The 25,700-nt window shown below is 34.2% G+C and overlaps 4 protein-coding genes and 1 long non-coding RNA gene across 9 annotated transcripts; all 5 read right to left on the bottom strand.

Moving 5' to 3' along the window:
* Positions 1 to 272: 272 nt before the first annotated feature.
* Positions 273 to 14,242, bottom strand: LOC114743245 (3-hydroxyisobutyryl-CoA hydrolase 1). Of its 3 annotated transcripts, none has more exons than XM_028931441.1 (14): positions 13,578 to 14,241; positions 9,014 to 9,094; positions 8,447 to 8,515; positions 7,224 to 7,287; positions 6,894 to 6,973; positions 6,708 to 6,791; positions 6,388 to 6,472; positions 5,969 to 6,054; positions 4,079 to 4,200; positions 3,233 to 3,293; positions 3,030 to 3,128; positions 1,345 to 1,446; positions 1,202 to 1,243; positions 273 to 732 (listed from the first exon to the last, which is right to left on the bottom strand). In XM_028931441.1, the coding sequence occupies exons 1-14, from the start codon at positions 13,869 to 13,871 to the stop codon at positions 592 to 594; spliced, it is 1,410 nt and encodes a 469-aa protein (XP_028787274.1). In that variant the 5' UTR covers positions 13,872 to 14,241; the 3' UTR covers positions 273 to 591. The 3 variants fall into 3 exon arrangements, with proteins under 3 accessions (XP_028787274.1, XP_028787276.1, XP_028787275.1); XM_028931443.1 differs by lacking the exon at positions 13,578 to 14,241 and adding an exon at positions 10,015 to 10,102; XM_028931442.1 differs by lacking the exon at positions 8,447 to 8,515 and having other exon boundaries at positions 13,578 to 14,242.
* On the bottom strand, positions 11,311 to 12,393 carry LOC114743249 (uncharacterized). Its single transcript, XR_003739990.1, has 2 exons — positions 12,331 to 12,393; positions 11,311 to 11,570 (listed from the first exon to the last, which is right to left on the bottom strand). It is a non-coding gene; the product is annotated as an uncharacterized LOC114743249 (long non-coding RNA).
* LOC114743246 (uric acid degradation bifunctional protein TTL) lies at positions 12,667 to 25,700 on the bottom strand. Of its 3 annotated transcripts, none has more exons than XM_028931445.1 (5): positions 25,399 to 25,695; positions 24,665 to 24,722; positions 24,269 to 24,370; positions 14,283 to 14,439; positions 12,667 to 13,413 (listed from the first exon to the last, which is right to left on the bottom strand). In XM_028931445.1, the coding sequence occupies exons 1-5, from the start codon at positions 25,626 to 25,628 to the stop codon at positions 12,959 to 12,961; spliced, it is 1,002 nt and encodes a 333-aa protein (XP_028787278.1). In that variant the 5' UTR covers positions 25,629 to 25,695; the 3' UTR covers positions 12,667 to 12,958. The 3 variants fall into 3 exon arrangements, with proteins under 3 accessions (XP_028787278.1, XP_028787277.1, XP_028787279.1); XM_028931444.1 differs by lacking the exons at positions 12,667 to 13,413; positions 14,283 to 14,439 and adding exons at positions 20,920 to 21,593; positions 22,458 to 22,614 and having other exon boundaries at positions 25,399 to 25,700; XM_028931446.1 differs by lacking the exons at positions 12,667 to 13,413; positions 14,283 to 14,439 and adding exons at positions 20,920 to 21,590; positions 22,458 to 22,614 and having other exon boundaries at positions 25,399 to 25,700.
* LOC114743256 (3-hydroxyisobutyryl-CoA hydrolase 1-like) lies at positions 14,450 to 18,203 on the bottom strand (the record flags this gene model as incomplete). Its single annotated transcript, XM_028931455.1, has 7 exons — positions 18,122 to 18,203; positions 17,118 to 17,198; positions 16,551 to 16,619; positions 15,273 to 15,336; positions 14,943 to 15,022; positions 14,757 to 14,840; positions 14,450 to 14,521 (listed from the first exon to the last, which is right to left on the bottom strand). Coding segments are annotated over exons 1-7 (483 nt in total), but the record flags the coding sequence as incomplete, so codon positions are not given.
* On the bottom strand, positions 19,462 to 21,213 carry LOC114743248 (late embryogenesis abundant protein 6). The gene is made up of 3 exons (XM_028931447.1): positions 21,031 to 21,213; positions 20,508 to 20,579; positions 19,462 to 19,748 (listed from the first exon to the last, which is right to left on the bottom strand). Exons 1-3 carry the CDS (start codon positions 21,058 to 21,060, stop codon positions 19,614 to 19,616), a joined length of 237 nt encoding a protein of 78 aa, XP_028787280.1. The 5' UTR covers positions 21,061 to 21,213; the 3' UTR covers positions 19,462 to 19,613.

The following is a 25,700-nucleotide window of genomic DNA, read 5'->3' as shown; positions in this document are numbered from 1 at the left end:
AAAAATAATAAAAATATTTTTTATTAAGTTAAATCAAAAATATAAACTTACAAAATCTTTCCTTTTTGGACTAACATCCTAGAGATTGGGTAAATCTAATTTCTAATATGACAAAAAGTTACTGCTAAATTATCATTATCATCAAGAGATTCCGTTTTAATATGAGGTGAAATGCATATCATTTCAACGCATCAGACCCAACAAAACCCTTGCCACTTGTTCATTTTCATCACAGTTCAAATAGCAGGGCAAATAAGCTCATGCACAGAGAATGGAGTATCAACTTTTACATTGAATATTTATTATTCGAGGATTTATTCAAGTTTGACTATCAACTTTCTAATGCTATCTGAAGTAAGCCTATACAGGAAGTATGAAAAGTAACGCAGGGATACAATAAACAAGAAGAAGTTAACCTGACAAGTCCTTGTCACTGTTGAACATATTGAGATATACTGAACTGATACAGACATATTATGGCCAGTCAATGGATTCTCGTGATTTAAAGTCGTCATCCGACATTGAGATTCTGGCATTATTTCATGGTTGAATGCTATGTTTAAGTCATTAAGGAATTGCTGATATGATGCTCTAAAGCTTTGAAATGGCCCATGCAGGCAAATTATTGAACCTTTTGGGAAGCCGTAAGTCGTTCCACCATTCCTCGTCCACCTTGGAGAAGTATATGTCAACGTCTCTATCAGTTACAAGCTCCAATTTGGAAGGCTCCCACTGATAAAGATATAAAAATGTTAGAGACTGTGGAGCATTAGGATTCAATAAAGTAAAGCCCTGCTTTGGTCCCTGATGGAGAGAGAACTTTCAATGTGGTTCTACAGAGATCCTTACTCTCAATTTGGTCCAACAATTATAAAAATGACAATAATCTTGTCCTTTTTTCTTTTCTTCATCTAAAATCTAAAGCCTGCTGACTACAAGGCCAGAGTTGAGGGGTGAGTTAAAAATGCAGGGTATTCAAATAAGCTCAGGTCAGCAGATTACTAGGCTTAGCCTTAGATTTTAGATAGAAATAGGATGAAATGTTGTCTTTGTAAAGATTTTAATGACTGACGAACCAAATTGAAAGAAACGATTGATCAAGTTAAAAGTTTACCAATCAATCAAGGATTAAGATAGACAATCTAGTATCAGTATGTGCATAAATGCCGAATGATGGCACACAATCTGACTAATCACAAACCTTCGGGTTCCTATCTTTATCCAACAGTATAGCTCTACAGCCCTGCATACGCATGAATATGATGTGTCAGACATGAATGAAGTGTATTATAAAAGAATATATATATATATATATATGTATATCATTCAAAGTCAGCTGAAAACCTCGAAAAAATCCTTGCTGAAGTCTCCTCGCAAAACATGACAGACAATTCTATACTCAGTAACAAGGCATTGACCAACACCTTGAACCTTGCCTTCTCTAATCTGGAATTACCAAGAGAAATAAAAATAAAAAAAATCCTGAGTTTTGTACAAAGCTCCTCAGGAAAATTCACATAATAATAACAACACCACCAATAAAGTTCAAACATTGTATTAACATTTGCAAGCCAAACTGTAATCTCCATTCAGATGAGGTCAATTACAATTGGCGACACTTTAAGGAGTTGATACCGTTCAAGTTTTACAAATTAAAAAGAAGCTCCCCTTATTGTTTACTAATTAGAGTTTGACGTACCAGCGTCTTCTAATCACTAGAAATATATTGCAATCATAGGATTGCAAAATCACTAAGAGCGAGAGAGAAGTACTGGCGGAAGGGTTTCACTTCCTCTGTATTTATCAATATTCATATTAGAAGACCATGGCGTATAGTACAACAATTCAGCAATGTTCTCATAGAATTACACCCCATCAGTCCATGCCCCATATTCTGACATTCCCTTCAATTCACTTTCATCCTTTTTCATTTCCAAGACAACATAATCATCAGAAAAAAATTATGATAATCATGTTTCTATTGGTCATCGCTTGAACAGTGGTGAATAATCGAGAGGGGTTTAGAAGAAGTCGAAAAACAACGGATCAACTACGACCCATCCACCTGTTTACAATTTTGAAGGTTATTGCATGATTTATTTATTGCAGTTAGCCCCAGCCTACCTACCCACCCACTAATCCATTTATATATTTTACATCTTTAATCATTTAGTACAAGAATTATTATTTTTTAAATGCCATTGTCATCATACTTTTTCTTTCAATCCATTTGACTATAATAATAAATTGAAATCAAAGCAAGAAAACAAAAAGTGATTAAGACGGCACAGAAACCATAAATATCGTGATTTTGGACGGTAGTTTGTCATTACAAAAGGAGTGGGGAAGGGAAGGCTTGAGGAAGATTTCATTTCACAATGTAATTACACAAACATATGCATATGCTGCCAATGGTACAATCTACCTAACAGTTTAAGTGGGCAGCTAAAATCAATTTGTTTTTCCAAGTAGATCCAGATTACTTAATTTCTGATTTTAGGTCAACTGACTCATGTTCAGGCTCAAAAATAAAAATTAGCTCGTGAAGGGAAAAATTTAAATCGAGGGTCCAAATTTAACTTTTTATTGCTTTCTCCATAAAGGATGAAGTGGTTAGATGTAGGTGAATAGTTAATCATGAGTTGACTTGTTAAAAGCCATGTTGAATTTCTACTGATCCCACACCTTCATCCAGCAAGCATAAACCTAAATAATTAGATAGTTGTCAACAACTGAATTGAGGTGGTAGTTATGAATCATAAGTGAGATGGTTTTCAACTGAATAAAAGCGATAGTTAGGAATCATATGTGCCATCACTAGTCAGCTCTCTCGTAGCTCATCTTATCCATACTCAGCTTCTTAATGACCACAATCAATTATTCTAGATCGTTCATAAATGGAGTAGACAGCTGACTAGGGATCATTCACATCATTCATAAATATCTAAAGAGTACAAACTAGTAGGATAAGGCTATGCTGTTGTTGTGTTCATAAATAGGATAGAAATAAAGGGAATTATAACACATACCAATCTGAGAAAGATTTTAAGACTTGTTGGAGATGCCTTCTTCAGAGACTGAATAGTTGCAGATATCCAATCATCAGCCGTATTCATCGCTTCCCTCTCCTGAACCATTAAAAGATAATACTTGACCAAATTTCATACTTGACAAAAAAACAAAATTAGCAGAACAAGATTGTCAGTAGATAAGATTACAGCTGAAGACATACAAGAGAAGATAATATTTCTTCAATTGTTCTTCGAGAGAAACACTTATTGATTATATCCAACCTGCAGTGCATAACCATTACAAGATAAAAGAAACAAACAAGGCAAAGGTGATGACTTGTGTTTCAAATTGAAACACATCAAGAAAACATGCAGCTTGTTTTTGGGGGGAGGCGGGAGAGGTTTACGCATATGAATAGAAACTATACCTTTATAAGCATCATTTTTATATAATATACAGCCTAGGCTCACATCAATATACATAAGCAGTACATTGGATGAGTATGAAAAAAAGACATCCTGGCTTTTGTAGCTTCAAGTGAAACAAAGAATATCAAGAAATGAGACCGGTGGGGTTGCCAGAAACGTTTCCAGAGCCACAAAAAGTTAAGGGGAATCAAGCATAGATTTTTTGTGTGGTTTTCCTTGGCCACATGAATTGGACATGGGAATAGTTGTGGTGAATCATTTAACTAAATACAGCGCCTCAATTGCTCCTCCTCACAATCTCAAAGCAAGGGAAGCAGTTAATCTGTTTAGTGTTTACCAAGGGGAAGCCTTTCTCAGATAAGGATGGGATTTTCATTAGCCAATTTTGGAAAGTTATTCAACAGCAGGCTACTTTGAAGGCAAGTTCACACTCTGGGAGCACTTTGAGAAATTTTGACAAAAGCTCAAGCACAGATCCTCCGTATATGTGCATGTGCATGCACGTATTTGTACAAATGTGCTTGTCAATTTACATATATTTGCAAACCTTGTCAACCAAATGTTTGTATGCATGTGTATGTACACACATGCATGCATGTGCATATGAGTGTGCTTTTGGGAGCGTATCACCCGCTAACCTGTGATAAGCACTGTTCTCCCTTAGCAAGGGTTGCTCAGAGTATTTATCAATGATAGCAGATACCGCAGCAGTATCACTGGATTCTACTTTGCATAAAGCTTCTTCCAATGAAGTCAACTTCTGCACAATGATTATAAACGGAAACAAATAAAAACCACTAATGTCTACTAGAACAGAGCAAAGTTCCAACGAAACAGTGCAGCAATCATGTCAATTTTCCATAAGGTTATGTAAAACTATACTATGGTCACAAAGATATGCCTGACTGTGACACAGGAAAAGTCTGGCATTTACAACTCAACTCACCCACGAGACAGACTCACACATTAATAAATGGACACCAAACTTCCAACTTATATCTGTAATACAAAAGTAACTTCCAACGAAAGAGGACTAAGTGTCCATTACAGACAAAGTTCAGACTAGTGTTAGGGCAAGAGGGGAAAAAAGGGGTTAAGATCCAATTTTGCCTTGATGTTTACGCCAGAAGCTATGGTAACCAAAATTTTTGTTCGATCAATATTGCCCTGAGAGTGTTAAAAAGGAGCAAAATTACCCTAACCATGAGAAAAATAACATTGACCATTAAAAAAACTAGCATTGACCATTAACATTTTTAGCAGCCAGGGATGACGTTCTTTTTTAACAATTTCGGGGCAATATTGATCTAACAAAAAATTTTGGATACCTGCAGCTCTTGCATGAAAACTTTCAGGACAAAATTGCACCATGACCCCCCCACAAAAAAAAAAGAAAAAAGAAAAAAAATAATCCATAACAACATAAGACTTAATATTTTAAGAGTATGCAAATGAGGGAGGAAAAAGCTGAAGATTTGTTTGGTACACAGAACTGTTAGTATGTGAAAGGAAAGAGAGCAAGACTATGAAATAAGATTAACAGCTAACTTCAAATAAGTGTGTCAATCATTAGTGGATCAGGCCTGCATTGGTTGTACTGTTCTTTTTCACCTAATCTATGATCCTAAACAGATGCGCTCACAAATCTTGACCAAGTTCATTTAGTAATCATGTTGAATCTCCCCTTGTAGTGTTACAATAGGAAAGCTAATTTAAGAGCAAGGGGAAATCAGCATCAACGGCCACTTAAATTCATGCATCAGCACTAGTTATTTTTTCTTTTCTTTTTTTTTTTTTTGGGGGGGGGGGGGGAGGAGTGCAAGAAAAAAGTTTGATGAAAAGCTATCAAGAAATGATACAGGCCGCTCCATGATGTAAGTCTTAATTGGAATTCCAATACATCAACTTCAAAACGTAGCAGACCACCCCGTTGAACTAAGGTTTAATGACAACTTCAGCTCATCATTTTTTAAAATGTAACAAAGCATCAAATATTCTTGGGAGAAAACGACAAAAAGAATACTCCCCCTCATTCTTTTACAACATTAAAAGATCTTGTACACATTTTCTATGCAAATACTCCTGCATTCCCTCAAGTTGGCTTTCAAAAGAATGGCTAAACCCCTTGTTAGGCTGAGGAGCTAGATTATGTGGCCTCTTTTTTATGTTAAAAACCAAGGGCATTGGGTAAGAATTTAAGGTTCAAGTACTTAATAGACAGGCTGAGTCGCAAAGTCTAGATGCTAGAAAAGTGAGATAGATTTTTTACACCTAAGTTATCACAGCAAAATCTGGAAAAATTCTATGCCACTTTGGAGGGCATATCTAAGATGAACCCAGTCCCTTTGATCTGCATTGGATACTGGGTCCATACCCAACCTTTATAATGAAAATAAACAAGCAAGAAATAAATAGAATATTCTGCACATATGTATCTAGCCCATATCATACACATTAGGCAAGCTATAATCCAAAATCACCTTCATAATTCAAATCTACATCTACACGTTATTAACTACAAAGGATACCGATGAGTGCACAAAATGTGTTGCAAGGCCACATGCAAGCAATTCTGCACCATCCAGCCTAGCACCCGTAAGACCAACATATTCTCCTGCAATTTGTTTTCCAACAGAGGGAAGGAAAGAAAAGCCAAAAAGGAACGTCATTACAGTATTTTCTTTATCTATTTGGGAATGCTGATAAGTAGTTTGAACACTAATGAACAATTCAAATGAACACGTATCAACAAAGACAACATTGCAAGACCAATGAAAACTTTGGCCTCTCTGCTCTTCCCTAGTAATGAACCAGACACATTTATGCAGAGAAACTCACAGGTGGTAGAGATGGTGAGTGTATTCAATTTAAGGATAGTTTTCTAACGGGTTAAAAAGTACTACATTTAAATATTCACGGGATTGAAATTAAGGACATGACATCATACCAAAAAATCCAGGCAGTCTAGACAAGAAATATGAGGCACCCACATCAGGAAATAGTCCTAAAGCTGTTTCTGGCATTGCAAAGACCTGAAAATGGTCTATCATTATATTGAGTAAAATCATGTAAACAAAAATTTAAGCTAATAAAACATTTGGATAGAAAAGCAGTTATAGTCATACTAGCTACAGTTACAATAAAAGACTTTACTCATCTTATATATGTATAAAAGATAGAATTCAATATATCACCAATTATATCAGACAATTCTTTGAGTAAGACAAAGTATAGAATTTAGTATCTCATACTGAATTGGAAACATACGGTATTCTCTGTAGCAACGCGAAATCTACCATGAATAGAAGCACCCGCACCACCTCCCATGACAATTCCATTAAGAATTGAAATCTTCAAAGTTTGCAGACCAAAATATGAAAAATTTCATGCATCAGAGTGATGAATGATAAAATAAAGCCGACCAAGAGTTCCTTTCATTAAGAAAATTATCACCTGTGGTTTACTGTATGTTGCCATCAAGTAATTCATTTGATATTCAATCTCAAAAAACTTTGCACCAAGCTTCCAGTTATCTATTTCAGAGAAGGTAATGAGATTAATTTTGCATTATTGTTAAATCCTACCATCAAAAACTTTCATATTAAATTTACTAAAGTATCTCCACTAATAAGCAATCCAGCAGAGGCTGCAAATTCACAAAGGTAAGCTTAAAGTAGCACAGAATTTGAGATACTAAGCTTCCATCCAAAAATGAGATCCTAATTATGCATGAATATTGAGGATTTTTCAGGTAACCTAATATGCATCAAGGTCAAAACATACCTCCGTTGGCATAACGAACAACAGCCGCAACATCACCACCAGCACAAAATGCCCTTCCATTTCCCTGATATTTAAACAAAAGATACATGATGAAAAGATGATGCCCATGATCTAGCTAGCCCCCCTTTATGTTCACAATTTACAAAATTACAAAAGATGTTTGAATGGCAGAACTCGGCCAAATATAAAAATAATGTACAAAACTACATGGATATTTTATCAGGTATAGAAATCCTCAAAGATGATGAGAAACTAATCAACTATGCGAGGATAAAGAACAAATCCTACAAATCAAGAGATAATAGACTAAGAGTTTGTAAACAAGTCTACAAATCAAGAGATAATAGGTTGAGTTTATTATTATGTAGGAGTCATGAGTCATCACTTCTTTTACTCTAGAAGTTTAACTTGTAGTGAGGATTTATATTCAGATTTTTTTAGTATTATAGATAAAGGAAGGATGCAGACCATCATAAGGAGGCCCAATCCATCCCAAACCCCCAGTTTCTAGGGGATAGGGAAATAGAGTGTAGGGTAGGCCAGATGGATTCCGAGCCATCCTAATCCACCCCACTCCTTTACCCTTCACTACCCTCTAAACAAAAAAATAGCGAAGAAGACTAAGACACTTCACTCAGCCCCTCAACCACACCCCCCCCCCCCAAACCAGAAAAAAGAAAAAAGAAAGATGCTACTCCTAAAACATCTTTCCTATTAAGCCCCTAATTCTACTCTTGCAAATCACCAAGTACATGAACAGGAATGGTCACTCCATTCCATCATTCTTCCATCCTCACTCTTATCCCAAAAAAGTCAATAATAAAAGTCAGATGTAATAGATCTGTACTGGTGCCGAAAGAGACTATTCATACCTTTCAGTTTGCTAAACATCTGCAGAGACCTCTACGTTCCCAAACGAATGTTTGTTAATTAATGAAATAGTGAATTGTTCGTAAGTATTCCTAGGCCTGTTTGTAACAACTATCTATTCATTTGAGTTTGTAACCAAATGGAATGGATCTCTCTCCCACTGTTCTAAGTCAGTAAAAGGGGTCCGAGGAGTCAGCAGGAAGTTGTGGAGATAATTATATTCCAGTTAGGAGTCCAGATGGAAAAAATGATCATATCCTATATGACATAAATTTCCATTTCAGCATTGCTAGGACTTGCTTTTATTTCTCTGTTGAAAACAGCACTATAGTTGCACTCTCAATGCACGCTACCTTCATGACAACCAGTTTCACATCAGAATTTGACTCATAGTCATAAAAAAGCTCCAGAAGCCGAGATACCTACATTAGGAACAGACAGGAAAACAAAGAAAGTTAAAGGGGCGAAAAAGTATATATAGAACTGGAATTCAACCAATAGAAGAAAAACTTCAAAAGACAAATATATATAATAAAAAACGGTACTTCTTATGACATTGTTAAATATTATTTTGAATTCAGATTCTGGGTCCTCAGGAGTATCCTGGATATCTAAGTCAACCTAAAGTAAAAGGAAGCAAATAATAGCAAACAATAAGAAAAAGTTAAAAGGAGTGTAAGATAATTTAAAACTGAAGGCTCAGTGTAAGCTTCAGACTTCGGCATTTTGCATCGCGTTTGCCATAAACTGATATTCCAATCATATTAGTACGAAACCTCCCCACTTAATGGGATAGGGCTTTATTGCTGTTGTTGTTGTATTAGTACAAAACCCAAGTCATTCAACAAATAAACATGTGTAAAAAAGATAAATAACAATAAAAATAATGTATCAAGAAATATTAGAAATGAGTGTTATACCATTTGAAAAGACAAGGCATTCAACTGCTTCGGCCTGTTTAGTATCAGAATTCTCGCAGACAACTTATGTTCCACCAGAATCTGTCTCTCATACACATACAGGAGAGAATCAGTAAAAATTCAGAAAGAGAGAAAGAAGAAGAAAAAAGGCCAATATAGTTGAGATACTCCAAGAGAATCAACAGAGGAATATTGCATCACAAAGACCATCAAAGCCTCATGAAAAGTGAAAAGTCACATAAAGCAGATGTGTTATTACAATGAATCCTCTTAGTCATAATAATGAAGTGAAGAAATGATTTCAACCCACTGATGAAACGTCATATTCAAAGCAGTCGATGACATAATAATTAACGCACCTATTCTTAATCAATCAATAACCACAGTTAAAGGGCCCATTCCCCCCTCTTACCAGTTGAAAAGAATATCTTCACATAAAAAGAATTCCGTATCAAGGGAGAAAAGCCACTGCGTGAAATTTTGCTTAGGATGGAATTATAAGGAAATAAGAGTAGATATACAAAATTTAAGGGGGGGAACCGAACTATTTATTTTTTAATTTTGTAGTCATAAGCAACTCTTCATATATTTGAATAGAAATTGAAGCAAAAACATAACAATAAAGTGATAGAAACGTCAACATGGTTCAGAACACAAATCCAAGTAAAACTTTTTCTAGAATATGAATGTAATTAGCTGATTAAGCACTGACATGTTCAGGTAAAATGGAGGTGACATAAAAAGAGAAAATGAAAAAGAATACCCAAAAACAGGATATCTTGAATTATCACCAGAACAAGATTGGCACCCAACCCTCGAAAACAATAAGCATGAGCGTCCCCAGTCCATTCCATTGACAAAATGTCACCGATTAGGAAGAAAAATAAAACAAATAAATTAAAAAAAGAACAGGATTTCGAGCCTGCTCCGACTTTGTACAGTCTCCAAACAAAGCAAGTGAATTCAAAATCTACAAGTGTATCATTTGAAGGTAAACAGACCTGATCATCGTCGCCTTTGATGAGGGAACTCATAATTTGTTAACTTGAGAAAAGCTGTTTGAACTCAAACACTGTATCGTCCGGCAGTAGACAGGCAATATGCGACCGGTGAAAGGATTATGAATAAATAGTTGTCCATTTAATCATTTAAAAATGATTTTTCCAGAAATTTTGGTTAATTTTGATTTTTGATGGTCGGTAGTTTTGTACTTTTCTCTATTATTTTCTTAACAGTTATTTTACTTGCTTTTCATAAAACATATTATTACTGTTTTTATTTTTAATTTTAGTTATATTTTTACTACAAATTTTTGTATTTTTCTGATGTAATTATTTATTTTTTAATACAACATAAGAAAATAGTCACTTGAAAAATGTCTAATTATAGTATAAATGAATATATAAAAAATGTATACAAAATGTTGTCGTGCGGTTAAATTAGTTTTACTAGGTATTAGGGTGCACGTATTTTATATTCTAATTGGAAGCCAAACATTTAACTTACATTTCACAATGTTAAACATTACATTTTCTCTTAACATATTTACTTAATTTTTAATTAATTTATTTTATGTTTGTCTTTAAACTCGGACCAAAAATAAATAAAAAAACATATTATAATATTCTCCCGAGACCTTTTTATGAGGACATGTTAATTATATTTATGATACTCAAAAAATTTAATTACCGTTAGTTAATTGTAGAGGAATGGCACTTTCGAAAATTAATTGTCAAAATTTCATTCAATTTTATGAAGTTTTTATATTAAAGACTAATGGATAAAACTTTATAACTAGTACAAAGTCTCAAATTCAAATCCATGTGAATGCAGAAAACAATGCGCGAATCTGATTCAATCAAATAGTCATCTAAAATAAAAGAACTCTATAAAGAGGACTAGAAGCAGTTTAGTATTATGGATTGAATTATAAATTCTTTTTGTTCTGAATTGAAAAGAGAAACAAGCTAGTTTGGAATCGTTAGGAAATAGTAAGGTTAATTACAATTTATAAGAGATATTATCCACAAATCATAAATAATATTACCTCCGATCTTTAATATAAGATATCGTTTGATGTTTATTTTGATTCTAAATATAAGACTCAAATTCACTTTGTTTCTCATATTTATTTTTTTTTCTCAAAATAGTCCTTTTAATAGTGATAATTCTAGTCAATACACTTGATTAGTAAGAATATTTTAGAAAAGACAATACATATGTATTTCAAATAACTAACTTAACTTGTTTTTTTAATTTTCTCAAATTAGTCAACCAACTTTTATAATTAGGACCCGAGGTAATATAATGCATTTTTCTTATAAAAATGGGAACATTACAGGGAACCTATCTTTCTAGCTGTAAGGGGGATCAGGTCATCAATGAATTTGATGGATGGAAAAGCATTATGAGAATTGTTTGGTTAGTGTTTTGCCATTTCTTGTGAAGCCTTCTGTTGAGCTTTGGCGGCATGTAACTCCATTGCAGCTTCAGCCTCTTTGGCTAATCTAATCTCATGAGCTACTTCCATTCTTGCTTTTGCAATGTCCTTCTCTGCCTGCAAGTTTTCATAAATGGGATTCACCCAGCTCAGAAACTTCTCAGCCACAAAAATAATAGGGAGGGGGAGAATGTTTGAATTACACAATCGTCCATTGAAAAATTTTACTCTCTCTTATTCTAAAGGTAAAAGTTAGCTAACAAAGTTATAGAGATTAGAAAAATTAAGTTATTTATTTATTAAAAAAAAAAAGTGTGTCAGTCTTCTTAAAATACCACATTTAATCATTTATATTAAAATCACTCCTATTGATGAAAACCCCATTTAATATGTGCAATTAATTAGGAATCATTTAGGAGAAAAAATTATAAATTTGAAAGACAAAATGAATTAGGATCTTATACTTATGGTGAAAATAAACTTCTCAACTAGTTATTACATTTAGGATGAAATATCAGAGGAAGTAATATTTTTATACAAATGTATTTTAATCTAATATCTCTGAATTTCACTACAATTTTAGTTAGTTATTTAATATCTTTCCTAACTAGCTATGTTAAGATTATCTTTCAACCCCTCCTCACTAGATTTGCTTCGTATAAAAATTTTCAGGAATCAAACTCCTACCACTCACACCAATTTAAGGTAATGATTAGTGTATACGATTTTAGAGGACAAATAATTTGAAATGGAGAGAATATTTTGTTCGGAGAAAGACAAGGAGATATCAACGAGGTGTGTGTATTAACCTATTTCTTCTATATTTCTTCATTGTCTCCTTTTTCTTAACGAAACTGGAATAAAATGAATGTCCTACCTGTTCTTCAGCCTTTGCTTCGGCCTTGGCGCTGCGCAAGGCGGTCATATCTTGTATTTTCTCTTTCACAGCCTGCATTTTTATTATTTTATTATTTTGCTTCAATCAACTTTGCAATAAAAACCCAAAGATGCAAGAAGATAACACTGCAAACTGCTTCTTATATTTTGGCTTAGAATTGAAAAATAAAAAGGCTAAATATATTTATTGGCTCTCATTCTCTCCTTCTCTTTCTCAACTCTATGGTTCTTTCTTCTACCACTTGTCAATTATACACCCACATACCATATTTTATCTTCCCAAGATAGAAGAAATATACACGTATGTAAGATTTCGTTTTTCAGAAAAACAAAAGCTTCTCCTATAATTAGGAATTGACCACAAAATAGGAAATTAAAAAGTGAGAATGGTATGCTTAACAAGATACACACAAGCTTATTCATTGTGAATATTTGAAGCTTGATTTTCAGCTTAAAGAAAGCGTGCAGATATAACAGTAACTTCCATATATTTAAGCACTTACACGATATTTGAAAATCTTTCTACAAGCCATCACAGAGTTGACGAGAACACCAATCTGGCCAATTTATTGACCTATTTTACATGACTTGGCCGATCCTCCTTGGTCCTAGCTTCCACGATAAGTAGAGAATGAGAATGGTGAAAGCAGCAGAGGCACATGAAAATGTTGCCTTGTTTGCGACTGCCGGATTTCGAAAACAATCGATACGTATGGAAAGAAACCATTTGGGTTGTAATTCCCAGTGTTGAAGCTTATCCTGTATATCCCCGGATCAATGTCATCAATTATTCTCATCAATTGACCACTACGACCATCAGAATCTGTAGTTGAAGACCCTTGAAACACCCAACTGCCACTATCCATTGCTCCAAAGGTTGGACGAGTTTGTGTGTTCATCCACTTCTCCAAAAGCACCTCGATCCCCGAAGCCGGAGAACCTCGAGAAACATCCAACACATGAGTGGTAATAGGCGGACGGTTTCTAGCATGACTTTGAATTGGTTTTCCAGTTGAAGCTTCTGAAGCAGCATTCACATGATCGCCTATAATGCTTAAACGACCTTCTAGCATTGTTAAAGATGAAAAATCAAAATAGGCCAGGGAAAGGGAGAAAAATTATATGATCAGGAAAGCGGTTGAATACATCATTGAGTGCCAAATGTTCTAATCGCAATTTCCTTAGGAAAAGCATAATGCTAAAATATTGAAGTTTATTTTTCCGGACCAGATCATCAAAACCATGAAAGAACAAAAAGAAGCTAAATCTAAAAGACCAAAACAAAAAATTGAAAGGGAAAAACGGCTGGTGGGATACAAAAAAGGATGAGTACTCATACAAGCAAAAGAGACATGAGAAGCCAATGCTGGACCTACGGAAGTAGGTGTTGCGTAACATATGACACTCGTCACACTCATAGTGCGGTAAGGTAAAGGGAAAAAAAAGTACGAAGATGGTTTTCCAAAATGAAATTCGAGCATAAAAATGGATATACAAAAGTGTTAAAACAGAGTCCTGCATTGAGCGATTTTGGTAAAGACCCACTCAAGCTCCAATAAATAGTATACTTTTTAGTTTTCCTCATAAAGTAAGCAATACTCTACAGTTTGATTATGTATCATTTGGACAAAAGCTTGGCTATTGATGCATGAAAACAAACTCTCGTTTTTTCACTTACAAAAAATTAAATTTCTATTTCAAAAGTCATGATGGAAGAATTTAAATGAGACATGATAGTACTTTTTGATTGGAAGTCATGTGAACTAGAAGTACTACCGATTTTCAAAACACAGCAGACTGAAGCATTGAGTTAGATAAATTTGACTGTAAAGGGTGCGAGATCAAAACAGTTAGAACATGAATGAGGAGTTCTAGAGCAACTCTTTCTTGGGCTTTGACATTTTGACCAATCAAGAAAGAAGAAGAATTCACCTTCTGCCTTTTTAGCTACGCCAGTGGGATACTTGTCAGTTGTAGACGAAACATTTTCTGTAGATGAAAAGAGCTTTGCAAGGCGCAATTCTGTTATTTTCATTTGCTCCTGAGCTGCAATCTCAAATTCAACTAAAGGCCTGTTTGGATACCGTCGCTGTGAAGTGCAGTATAGACAAGAAATATGAGGCACCCACATCAGGAAATAGTCCTAAAGCTGTTTCTGGCATTGCAAAGACCTGAAAATGGTCTATCATTATATTGAGTAAAATCATGTAAACAAAAATTTAAGCTAATAAAACATTTGGATAGAAAAGCAGTTATAGTCATACTAGCTACAGTTATCATAAAAGACTTTACTCATCTTATATATGTATAAAAGATAGAATTCAATATATCACCAATTATATCAGACAATTCTTTGAGTGAGACAAAGTATAGAATTTAGTATCTCATACTGAATTGGAAACATACGGTATTCTCTGTAGCAACACGAAATCTACCATGAATAGAAGCACCCGCACCACCTCCCATGACAATTCCATTAAGAATTGAAATCTTTAATGTTTGCAGACCAAAATATGAAAAATTTCATGCATCAGAGTGATGAATGATAAAATAAAGCCGAACAAGAGTTCCTTTCATTAAGAAAATTATCACCTGTGGTTTACTGTATGTTGCCATCAAGTAATTCATTTGATATTCAATCTCAAAAAACTTTGCACCAAGCTTCCAGTTATCTATTTCAGAGAAGGTAATGAGATTAATTTTGCATTATTGTTAAATCCTACCATCAAAAACTTTCATATTAAATTTACTAAAGTATCTCCACTAATAAGCAATCCAGCAGGGGCTGCAAATTCACAAAGGCAAGCTTAAAGTAGCACAGAATTTGAGATACTAAGCTTCCATCCAAAAATGAGATCCTAATTATGCATGAATATTGAGGATTTTTCAGGTAACCTAATATGCATCAAGGTCAAAACATACCTCCGTTGGCATAACGAACAACAGCCGCAACATCACCACCAGCACAAAATGCCCTTCCATTTCCCTGATATTTAAACAAAAGATACATGATGAGAAGATGATGCCCATGATCTAGCTAGCCCCCCTTTATGTTCACAATTTACAAAATTACAAAAGATGTTTGAATGGCAGAACTCGGCCAAATATAAAAATAATGTACAAAACTACATGGATATTTTATCAGGTATAGAAATCCTCAAAGATGATGAGAAACTAATCAACTATGCGAGGATAAAGAACAAATCCTACAAATCAAGAGACAATAGACTAAGAGTTTGTAAACAAGTCTACAAATTGAGAGATAATAGGTTGAGTTTATTATTATGTAGGAGTCATGAGTCATCACTTCTTTTACTCTAGAAGTTTAACTTGTAGTGAGGATTTATATTCAGATTTTTTAGTATTATAAATAAAGGAAGGATGCAGAGCATCATAAGGAGGCCCAATCCATCCCAAACCCCCAGTTTGCAGGGGATAGGGAAATAGAGTGCGGGGTAGGCCAGATGGATTCCGAGCCATCCTAATCCACCCCACTCCTTTACCCTTCACTACCCTCTAAACAAAAAAATAGCGAAGAAGACTAAGACACTTCACTCAGCCCCTCAACCACAACCCCCCCCCCCCCAAAACCAAAAAAAAGAAAAAAGAAAAAAGAAAGATGCTACTCCTAAAACATCTTTCCTATTAAGCCCCTAATTCTATTCCTGCAAATCACCAAGTACATGAACAGGAATGGTCACTCCATTCCATCATTCTTCCATCCTCACTCTTATCCCAAAAAAGTCAATAATAAAAGCCAGATGTAATAGATCTGTACTGGTGCCGAAAGAGACTATTCATACCTTTCAGTTTGCTAAACATCTGCAGAGACCTCTACGTTCCCAAACGAATGTTTGTTGATTAATGAAATAGTGAATTGTTCGTAAGTATTCCTAGGCCTGTTTGTAACAACTATCTATTCATTTGAGTTTGTAACCAAATGGAATGGATCTCTCTCCCACTGTTCTAAGTCAGTAAAAGGTGTCCGAGGAGTCAGCAGGAAGTTGTGGAGATAATTATCTTCCAGTTAGGAGTCCAGATGGAAAAAATGATCATATCCTGATTCCTGAATGTATCTAACAGCAGAATACTCAGCTCCAGATTAAGTTATATGACATAAATTCCATTTCAGCATTGCAGGACTTGCTTTTATTTCTCTGTTGAAAACAGCACTATAGTTGCACTCTCAATGCACGTTACCTTCATGACAACCAGTTTCACATCAGAATTTGACTCATAGTCATAAAAAAGCTCCAGAAGCCGAGATACCTACATTAGGAACAGACAGGAAAACAAAGAAAGTTAAAGGGGCGAAAAAGTATATATAGAACTGGAATTCAACCGATAGAAGAAAAACTTCAAAAGACAAATATATATAATAAAAAACGGTACTTCTTATGACATTGTTAAATATTATTTTGAATTCAGATTCTGGGTCCTCAGGAGTATCCTGGATATCTAAGTCAACCTAAAGTAAAAGGCAGCAAATAATAGCAAACAATAAGAAAAAGTTAAAAGGAGTGTAAGATAATTTAAAACTGAAGGCTCAGTGTAAGCTTCAGACTTCGGCATTTTGCATCGCGTTTGCCATAAACTGATATTCCAATCATATTAGTACGAAACCTCCCCACTTAATGGGATAGGGCTTTGTTGTTGTTGTTGTTGTATTAGTACAAGACCCAAGTCATTCAACAAATAAACATGTGTAAAAAACATAAATAACAATAAAAATAATGTATCAAGAAATATTAGAAATGAGTGCTATACCATTTGAAAAGACAAGGCATTCAACTGCTTCGGCCTGTTTAGTATCAGAATTCTCGCAGACAACTTATGTTCCACCAGAATCTGTCTCTCATACATATACAGAAGAGAATCAATAAAAATTCAGAAAGAGAGAAAGAAGAAGAAAGACGCCAATATAGTTGAGATACTCCAAGAGAATCAACAGACGAATATTGCACCACAAAGACTAACAAAGCCTCATGAAAAGTGAAGTCACTAAAAGCAGATGTGTTATTACAATGAATCCTCTTAGTCATAATAATGAAGTGGAGAAATGATTTCAACCCACTGATGAAACGTCATATTCAAAGCAGTCGATGACATAATAATTAACGCACCTATTCTTAATCAATCAATAACCACAGTTAAAGTGCCCATTTCCCCCTCTTACCAGTTGAAAAGAATATCTTCACATAAAAAGAATTCCGTATCAAGGGAGAAAAGCCACCGCGTGAAATTTTGCTTAGGATGAAATTATAAGGAAATAAGAGTAGATATACAAAATTTGAGGGGGGGGGGGGAACCGAACTATTTATTTTTTAATTTTGTAGTCATAAGCAACTCTTCATATATTTGAATAGAAACTGAAGCAAAAACATAACAATAAAGTGATAGAAACGTCACCATGATTCAGAACACAAATCCAAGTAAAACTTTTTCTAGAATATGAATGTAATTAGCTGATTAAGCACCGACATGTTCAGGTAAAATGGAGGTGACATAAAAAAGAGAAAATGAAAAAGAACACCCAAAAACAGCATATCTTGAATTATCATCAGAACAAGATTGGCACCCAACCCTCGAAAACAATAAGCATGAGTGTCCCCAGTCCATTCCATTGACAAAATGTTACCAATTAAGAAGAAAAATAAAACAAATAAATTAAAAAAGGAACAGGATTTCGAGGCTGCTCCGACTTCGTACAGTCTCCAAACAAAGCAAGTGAATTCAAAATCTACGAGTGTATCATTTGAAGATAAACAGACCTGATCATCGTCGCCTTTGATGAGGGAACTCATAATTTGTTAACTTGAGAAAAGCTGTTTGAACTCAAACTCTGCATCGTCCGGTGGGCGGTGGTAGACAGGAAGGATTATGAATATATAGTTGTCCAATTAATCATTTAAAAATGGTTTTTCCAGAAATTTTGGTAATTAATAATTTAATAAGTAATTACATTTCCGTATATTGAATAAATCTCAGTGAATTATGATTAATTTTGATTTTTGATGGTTGGTAGTTTTGTACTTTTCTCTATTATTTTCTTAACAGTTATTTTACTTGCTTTTCATAAAACGTATTAATTACTGTTTTTATTTTTAATTTAATTATATTTTTCAGTACAAATTTTTGTATTTTTATTATGTAATTTTTTTTAATACTGTATACGAAAAAAGTCACTTGAAAAATGTCTAATTATAGTATAAATGAATATATAAAAAATGTATACAAAATATTGTCCTGCGGTTAAATTAGTTTTGCTAGGTACTAAGGTGTATGTATTTTAAATTCTAATTGGAGGCCAAATATTTAACTTACATTTCACAATGTTAAACATTACATTTTCTCTTAACATATTTACTTAATTTTTAATTAATTAATTTCATTTTTTTGTTTAAGTTCGGACCAAAAATAAATAAGAAAACATATTATAATATTCTCCCGAGACCTTTTTATAAGGACATGTTAATTATATTTATGATACTAAGAAAAATTTAGTTACCGATAGTTAATTGTGGAGGAATGGCATTTTCGAAAATTAGTTGTCAAAATTTCATTCAATTTTATAAAGTTTTTATATTAAAGACTAATGGATAAAACTTTATAACTAGTACAAAGTCTCAAATTCAAATCCATGTGAATACAGAAAATGCCTTAAGAAGATCCAATTGAACCCAACGCGAATCTGATTCAATCAAATAGTCATTTAAAATAAAAGAACTCTATAAAGAGCACTAGAGGCAGTTTAGTATTATGGATTGAATTATAAATTCTTTTTGTTCTGAATTAGAAAGAGAAACAAGCTAGTTTGGAATCCTTAGGAAGTAGTAAGGTTCATTACAATTTATAAGAGATATTATCCACAAATCATAAATAATGCTATCTCCAGCCCTTAATATAAGACTTCGTTTGACTTTTATTTGATTCTAAATATAAAATCTCAATTTATTTTTTCTCTCATATTTATCCCTTTTTTCTCAAAGTGGTCTTTTTACTAATGGTAATTCTAGTCAATACACTTGATTAGCAAGGATATTTTAAAAAAGACAATACCTATTTATTCCAAATAATAACTTAAGTTATTTTCTTAATCTTCTCAAATTAATCAACTAGCTCTTATAATTAGGACTAGAAGTAATATAATGCATTTTTCTCATAAGAATGGGAACATTACAAGGAACCTATCTTTCTGGCTGTAAGGGGGATCAGGTCATCAATGGATTTGATGGATGGAGGAGCATTATGAGAATTGTTTGGTTAGTGTTTTGCCATTTCTTGTGAAGCCTTCTGTTGAGCTTTGGCGGCATGTAACTCCATTGCAGCTTCAGCCTCTTTGGCTAATCTAATCTCATGAGCTACTTCCATTCTTGCTTTTGCAATGTCCTTCTCTGCCTGCAAGTTTTCATAAATGGGATTCACCCAGCTCAAAAACTTATCAAGCCACGAAAATAATAGGGAGGGGGAGAATGTTTGAATTACACAATCGTCCATTGAAAAATTTTACTCTCTCTTATTCTAAAGGTAAAAGTTAGCTAACAAAGTTATAGAGATTAGAAAAATTAAGTTATTTATTTATTAAAAAAAAAAGTGTGTCAGTCTTCTTAAAATACCACATTTAATCATTTATATTAAAATCACTCCTATTGATGAAAACCCCATTTAATATGTGCAATTAATTAGGGATCATTTAGGAGAAAAAATTATAAATTTGAAAGACAAAATGAATTAAGATCTTATACTTATGGTGAAAATAAACTTCTCAACTAGTTATTACATTTAGGATGAAAGATTAGAGGAAGTAATATTTTTATATAAATGTATTTTAATCTAATATCTCTGAATTTCACTACAATTTTAGTTAGTTATTTAATATCTTTCTTAATTAGCTGTGTTAAGATTATCTTTCAACCCCTCCTCACTAGATTTGCTCCGTATACAAATTTCAGGAATCCAACTCCTACTACTCACACCAATTTAAGGTAATGATTAGTATATACGATTTTAGAGGACAAATAAGTTGGAATGGAGAGAATATTTTGTTCGGAGAAAAATAAGGAGATATCAACGAGGTGTGTGTATTAACCTATTTCTTCTATATTTCTTCATTGTCCCTTTTTCCTTAACGAAACTGGAATAAAATGAATGTCCTACCTGTTCTTCAGCCTTTGCTTCGGCCTTGGCGCTGCGCAAGGCGGTCATATCTTGTATTTTCTCCTTCACAGCCTGCATTTTTATTATTTTATTATTTTGCTTCAATCAACCTTGCAATAAAAACCCAAAGATGCAAGAAGATAACACTGCAAACTGCTTCTTATATTTTGGCTTAGAATTGAAAAATAAAAAGGCTAAATATATTTACTGGCTCTCATTCTCTCCCTCTCTTTCTCAACTCTATGGTTCTTTCTTCTACCAATTGTCAATTATACACCCACATACTATATTTTATCTTCCCAAGATAGAAGAAATATACACGTATGTAAGATTTCGTTTTTCAGAAAAACAAAGGCTTCTCCTATAATTAGGAATTGACCACAAAATAGGAAATTAAAAAGTGAGAATGGTATGCTTAACAAGATACACACAAGCTTATTCATTGTGAATATTTGAAGCTTGATTTTCAGCTTAAAGAAAGCGTGCAGATATAACAGTAACTTCCATATATTTAAGCACTTACACGATATTTGAAAATCTTTCTACAAGCCATCACAGAGTTGACGAGAACACCAATCTGGCCAATTTATTGACCTATTCTACATGACTTGGCCGATCCTCCTTGGTCCTAGCTTCCACGATAAGTAGAGAATGAGAATGGTGAAAGCAGCAGAGGCACATGAAAATGTTGCCTTGTTTGCGACTGCCGGATTTCAAAAACAATCGATACGTATGGAAAGAAACCATTTGGGTTGTACTTCCCAGTGTTGAAGCTTATCCTGTATATCCCCGGATCAATGTCATCAATTATTCTCATCAATTGACCACTACGACCATCAGAATCTGTAGTTGAAGACCCTTGAAACACCCAACTGCCACTATCCATTGCTCCAAAGGTTGGACGAGTTTGTGTGTTCATCCACTTCTCCAAAAGCACCTCGATCCCCGAAGCCGGAGAACCTTGAGAAACATCCAACACATGAGTGGTAATAGGCGGACGGTTTCTAGCATGACTTTGAATTGGTTTTCCAGTTGAAGCTTCTGAAGCAGCATTCACATGATCGCCTATAATGCTTAAACGACCTTCTAGCATTGTTAAAGATGAAAAATCAAAATAGGCCAGGGAAAGGGAGAAAAATTATATGATCAGGAAAGCGGTTGAATACATAATTGAGTGCCAAATGTTCTAATCGCAATTTCCTTAGGAAAAGCATAATGCTAAAATATTGAAGTTTATTTTTCCGGACCAGATCATCAAAACCATGAAAGAACAAAAAGAAGCTAAATCTAAAAGACCAAAACAAAAAATTGAAAGGGAAAAACGGCTGGTGGGATACAAAAAAGGATGAGTACTCATACAAGCAAAAGAGACATGAGAAGCCAATGCTGGACCTACGGAAGTAGGTGTTGCGTAACATGACACTCGTCACACTCATAGTGCGGTAGGGTAAAGGAAAAAAAGAGTACGAAGATGGTTTTCCAAAATGAAATTCGAACATAAAAATGGATATACAAAAGTGTTAAAACAGTGTCCTGCATTGAGCGATTTTGGTAAAGACCCACTCAAGCTCCAATAAATAGTATACTTTTTAGTTTTCCTCATAAAGTAAGCAATACTCTACAGTTTGATTATGTATCATTTGGACAAAAGCTTGGCTATTGATGCATGAAAACAAACTCTCGTTTTTTCACTTACAAAAAATTAAATTTCTATTTCAAAAGTCATGATGGAAGAATTTAAATGAGACATGATAGTACTTTTTGATTGGAAGTCATGTGAACTAGAAGTACTACCGATTTTCAAAACACAGCAGACTGAAGCATTGAGTTAGATAAATTTGACTGTAAAGGGTGCGAGATCAAAACAGTTAGAACATGAATGAGGAGTTCTAGAGCAACTCTTTCTTGGGCTTTGACATTTTGACCAATCAAGAACGAAGAAGAATTCACCTTCTGCCTTTTTAGCTACGACAGTGGGATACTTGTCAGTTGTAGACGAAACATTTTCCGTAGATGAAAAGAGTTTTGCAAGGCGCAATTCTGTTATTTTCATTTGCTCCTGAGCTGCAATCTCAAATTCAACTAAAGGCCTGTTTGGATACCGCCGCTGTGAAGTGCAAAACAAGTTGTGATTAACGTCAAACTTTGAAGCTCAAACTCACCGAGCATTTCCACTAAATGAATTGGGCATGAAATTGCAGGAAATAGAATTTCATTTCACCAAATCCTTTTTCTTTCTTTTTGCCTGATTTTCATCAAATCAATACGAAAAACAAATGATGAAAAGCATGTAAGACTCAAGCCTCAGAAAGGAATATATATTTCCTAAAACACAGACAAAGAAATAATAGAACGCTAAACAACACCATTCTGAAGATCTGACGTTTACAGAACGAATAAAAGGTTCCAAATTCACACCACTCATACCAACTGAGCAGGCTTATACTCTTCCTATTAACATTTGATTTTCTTCTTCTTCTTCTTCATTTTTTTTTTTCCCCTTTCTAACAAGCTCTGATACCCCACAAGTAAACAATGTCATTAGACTTCTCAACATGCCCAACTTGCTTTCCATCCCACGTCCTATTACTTTATCATGTACTCAATGATTTCAATACTTTTTAGACCAGCGCTACACCTTGCAAATATTTGGTAGTTGTTTGTCACACAATAGCCTTCAATCCTCTTTCTTTGATTCTTTCCCTGTCATAAGCAGGTCTTTCTTTCACCACAATCTATCCCAAAAAGACCAGAAATAACAAAACCCACCATTTGATAATAAAGCTCACCCCTGTCAATGTAAGCATTAGGAAGAAGATCCTTGTGTTCTAACACCTCTTTTTTCATTCCTTAGTCCAGTAAGACTCAAGGTTGTTAAACTTGGGAAAGGAAAGGATAAGAAGCACAAGCTCTTATCTATAAAATCAACTAAAATAAAGCATATTCAATTATATTCGTATACTTGAGGCAGGCAGTTATATACCATAGTCATTTAAGATATTTAGGTTTTATAAGCAGATAGTAAGCGTAAACAGTTTCTTTAGGCTCATATTGTGACTTGGAACTCTTTACAGTTCTCATTCATAGTCTGCATTATACAGATTCATGATTCTAGAGTTCTTAACTATTAACATTCCAGTCCATTGTTAGATCGTTCATAAAAACCATAGGCTATATTCTCTAACTAGTATGAAAATTCCCTAACAAGCATTTAACCATGGAATGGGTATGTATTCTATTTCTGAAACAAATAAACTGGAATACTGCATGGTTTGCTCCAAAAAAACAAGTTTCCTTGAGATGCAGCTAATATCAAATTATGAAATTATCAGTATCATCACAAAAAATAAATAAATAAAATAACCTAGCTCAAGCCACACCAAATATCGCCTTTGCCTTTCCTATATCAATTTTGTGTCCCCACTTCATATCGGATCTACACTTTCAATTTCAAATCCCAAGACTCCTAATTCAAAAGGTAAGCAGGACCCAACAAATAAAATGCAGCATTCCAAATTCTCTCCAAAATGCTCACAAAGATAAGCCAAAAGCAACATTGTATCATATTCAACATTAAGTATACAAATCCCACAACATACTCAAAAATATCATCTTTCATTTTCAGGTCAAAAATCTAAGTCAACAAAAGCAAAACAGTCATTCATCTGCAAAGAAAAATAATTAACTATATAATAGAAATGGAAAGAACACAAGAATCAACTAAATTTACAATCAACTTGGAATTATGAATTCAAATTTACCTTCAATTCAGCAAGAATCTCATCAGTACTTCTCTCAGATGCACAAATGATAAATATAAAACCAAACTTTTGTCTATAGAGAGCATTCCATTCATATAATTCCTACAAAAGTCAAATGGACCAAATTTAGGTGACCACCTTTCATTTATAAATTGTACATCAGCTAATTCATGAAATAATGTTTCCAACAATAAAGCCAATAGATATGTAATCTGTCAAATCTGCTAAATGGGGGCTGCAAGTACAAAGGACAAACAGAAACCAGATAAAATTTTATGGATCATGATCTCTAAAGTAAGTTGATAGCAGAGATCAGTATCCATAAAATTTGAAGACATAGGAAACAGTCACTAAATGGAACTTCTAAATTGATGAAAGCTAAAGCTAAATGTAAACCTGTAAGCTAGAACCTGTAGCAGTAGCTAAAGCAGTTGATTGTTCACCCTTACTCCACCTGAAAAATAGTTTCTCAGACAAATTAGTATCATTATTATCATCCGATGTATGTCATTCCCCCTCCCTCCACCTCTTGTCTTTTCAGTCAGTTATTTTCAAAATAATGAAGGCCCCTGAAAGAATTGCATAAGAAGCAAGCAAAAAGGGACAAGTGAAAAAATACAAGCAAGAAGACAAAATCACACGCATCAAGTATACCATTTTCTCCTTTTTCCTTCCTGCTATTTACTCTCAATGGCACACTAATTTTTCAAGCGGCCTGCGTCAGTTGAAATTCAAGACCTCTATCCTATTAAAGAATTATTTCCAAAAAAAAAAAAAAAACAGTACAGCCAACTTCAACAAAAAGTTGGAGTTCAAATGAATCGTCAACCTTCTTAAAATAAGCAGCAACCATTTGCTACGACACGGAAGAATTTTTGAATTCTAACTGAACTTATAGTAGATTATCAACGTCAACTTAAGAAGCAGGTAATTAACTATAAATCCAATTCCGACGTCAAACCAACTAATGAATCCATGATTGTTTTGATCCCTTTGGGAACCAATTATCAGTCGTTTCATAAGGAATTTCCCAAAGTCCAAATGAAAAATAAAAGAAAAGGAAATTTCTACACTAATTCGAATTCTAAAATTTGCCGGGAAAATGAACACAATTTAAGGAATTACTGAACTGAGCACTGGTTTCACTGGTCGGAGCGGAAGCACGGCTTTCTCCGATCTGAGGATGAGCCGAGAAAGCCTCAAGCCAGCCATTGACATCAACCTTATTGAACCAAATGTCTCGAGCAGCAGATATGGCGGCTTGCAAAGAAGAGAAATGAGATGCTAAGGCCATCTCTTTGGCGAATCTGGTACTCCCGCAGCATCCTAAGAAGTCCTTCTCGTCAAAACGCAGATCCATTCTTCAAATACAAGACCTCTGTAATTGGCAAGAAAAGGGAAGTTCAATGATTCAATCAAAACGAAGATGATG

The sequence above is a fragment of the Neltuma alba genome, unplaced genomic scaffold, assembly GCF_004799145.2.
Source record: "Neltuma alba isolate B1F8T4 unplaced genomic scaffold, ASM479914v2 tig00003988_pilon, whole genome shotgun sequence".
Lineage (NCBI taxonomy): Eukaryota > Viridiplantae > Streptophyta > Magnoliopsida > Fabales > Fabaceae > Neltuma > Neltuma alba.
This window is presented reverse-complemented; position numbering and strand designations above follow the sequence as displayed.

Coding starts and splice junctions, on each gene's coding strand:
- LOC114743245 (XM_028931441.1), bottom strand. CDS start 13,871: ATGCAGGACTCTGTTTTAACACTTTTGTATATCCATTTTTATGCTCGA. Junction 6,792..6,893: donor CAACATACAGTAAACCACAG/GTGATAATTTTC, acceptor CAAACTTTGAAG/ATTTCAATTCTTAATGGAAT. Junction 3,129..3,232: donor AAGAAATATTATCTTCTCTT/GTATGTCTTCAG, acceptor TTAATGGTTCAG/GAGAGGGAAGCGATGAATAC.
- LOC114743248 (XM_028931447.1), bottom strand. CDS start 21,060: ATGGCTTGTAGAAAGATTTTCAAATATCGT. Junction 20,580..21,030: donor GAAAGATTTTCAAATATCGT/GTAAGTGCTTAA, acceptor ATAAAAATGCAG/GCTGTGAAGGAGAAAATACA. Junction 19,749..20,507: donor AAGCAAAGGCTGAAGAACAG/GTAGGACATTCA, acceptor GAAAACTTGCAG/GCAGAGAAGGACATTGCAAA.
- LOC114743246 (XM_028931444.1), bottom strand. CDS start 25,628: ATGGATCTGCGTTTTGACGAGAAGGACTTCTTAGGATGCTGCGGGAGT. Junction 22,615..24,268: donor AGATTCTTGCTGAATTGAAG/GTAAATTTGAAT, acceptor TGCACTTCACAG/CGGCGGTATCCAAACAGGCC. Junction 21,594..22,457: donor CGTAGCTAAAAAGGCAGAAG/GTGAATTCTTCT, acceptor TAACAATGCTAG/AAGGTCGTTTAAGCATTATA.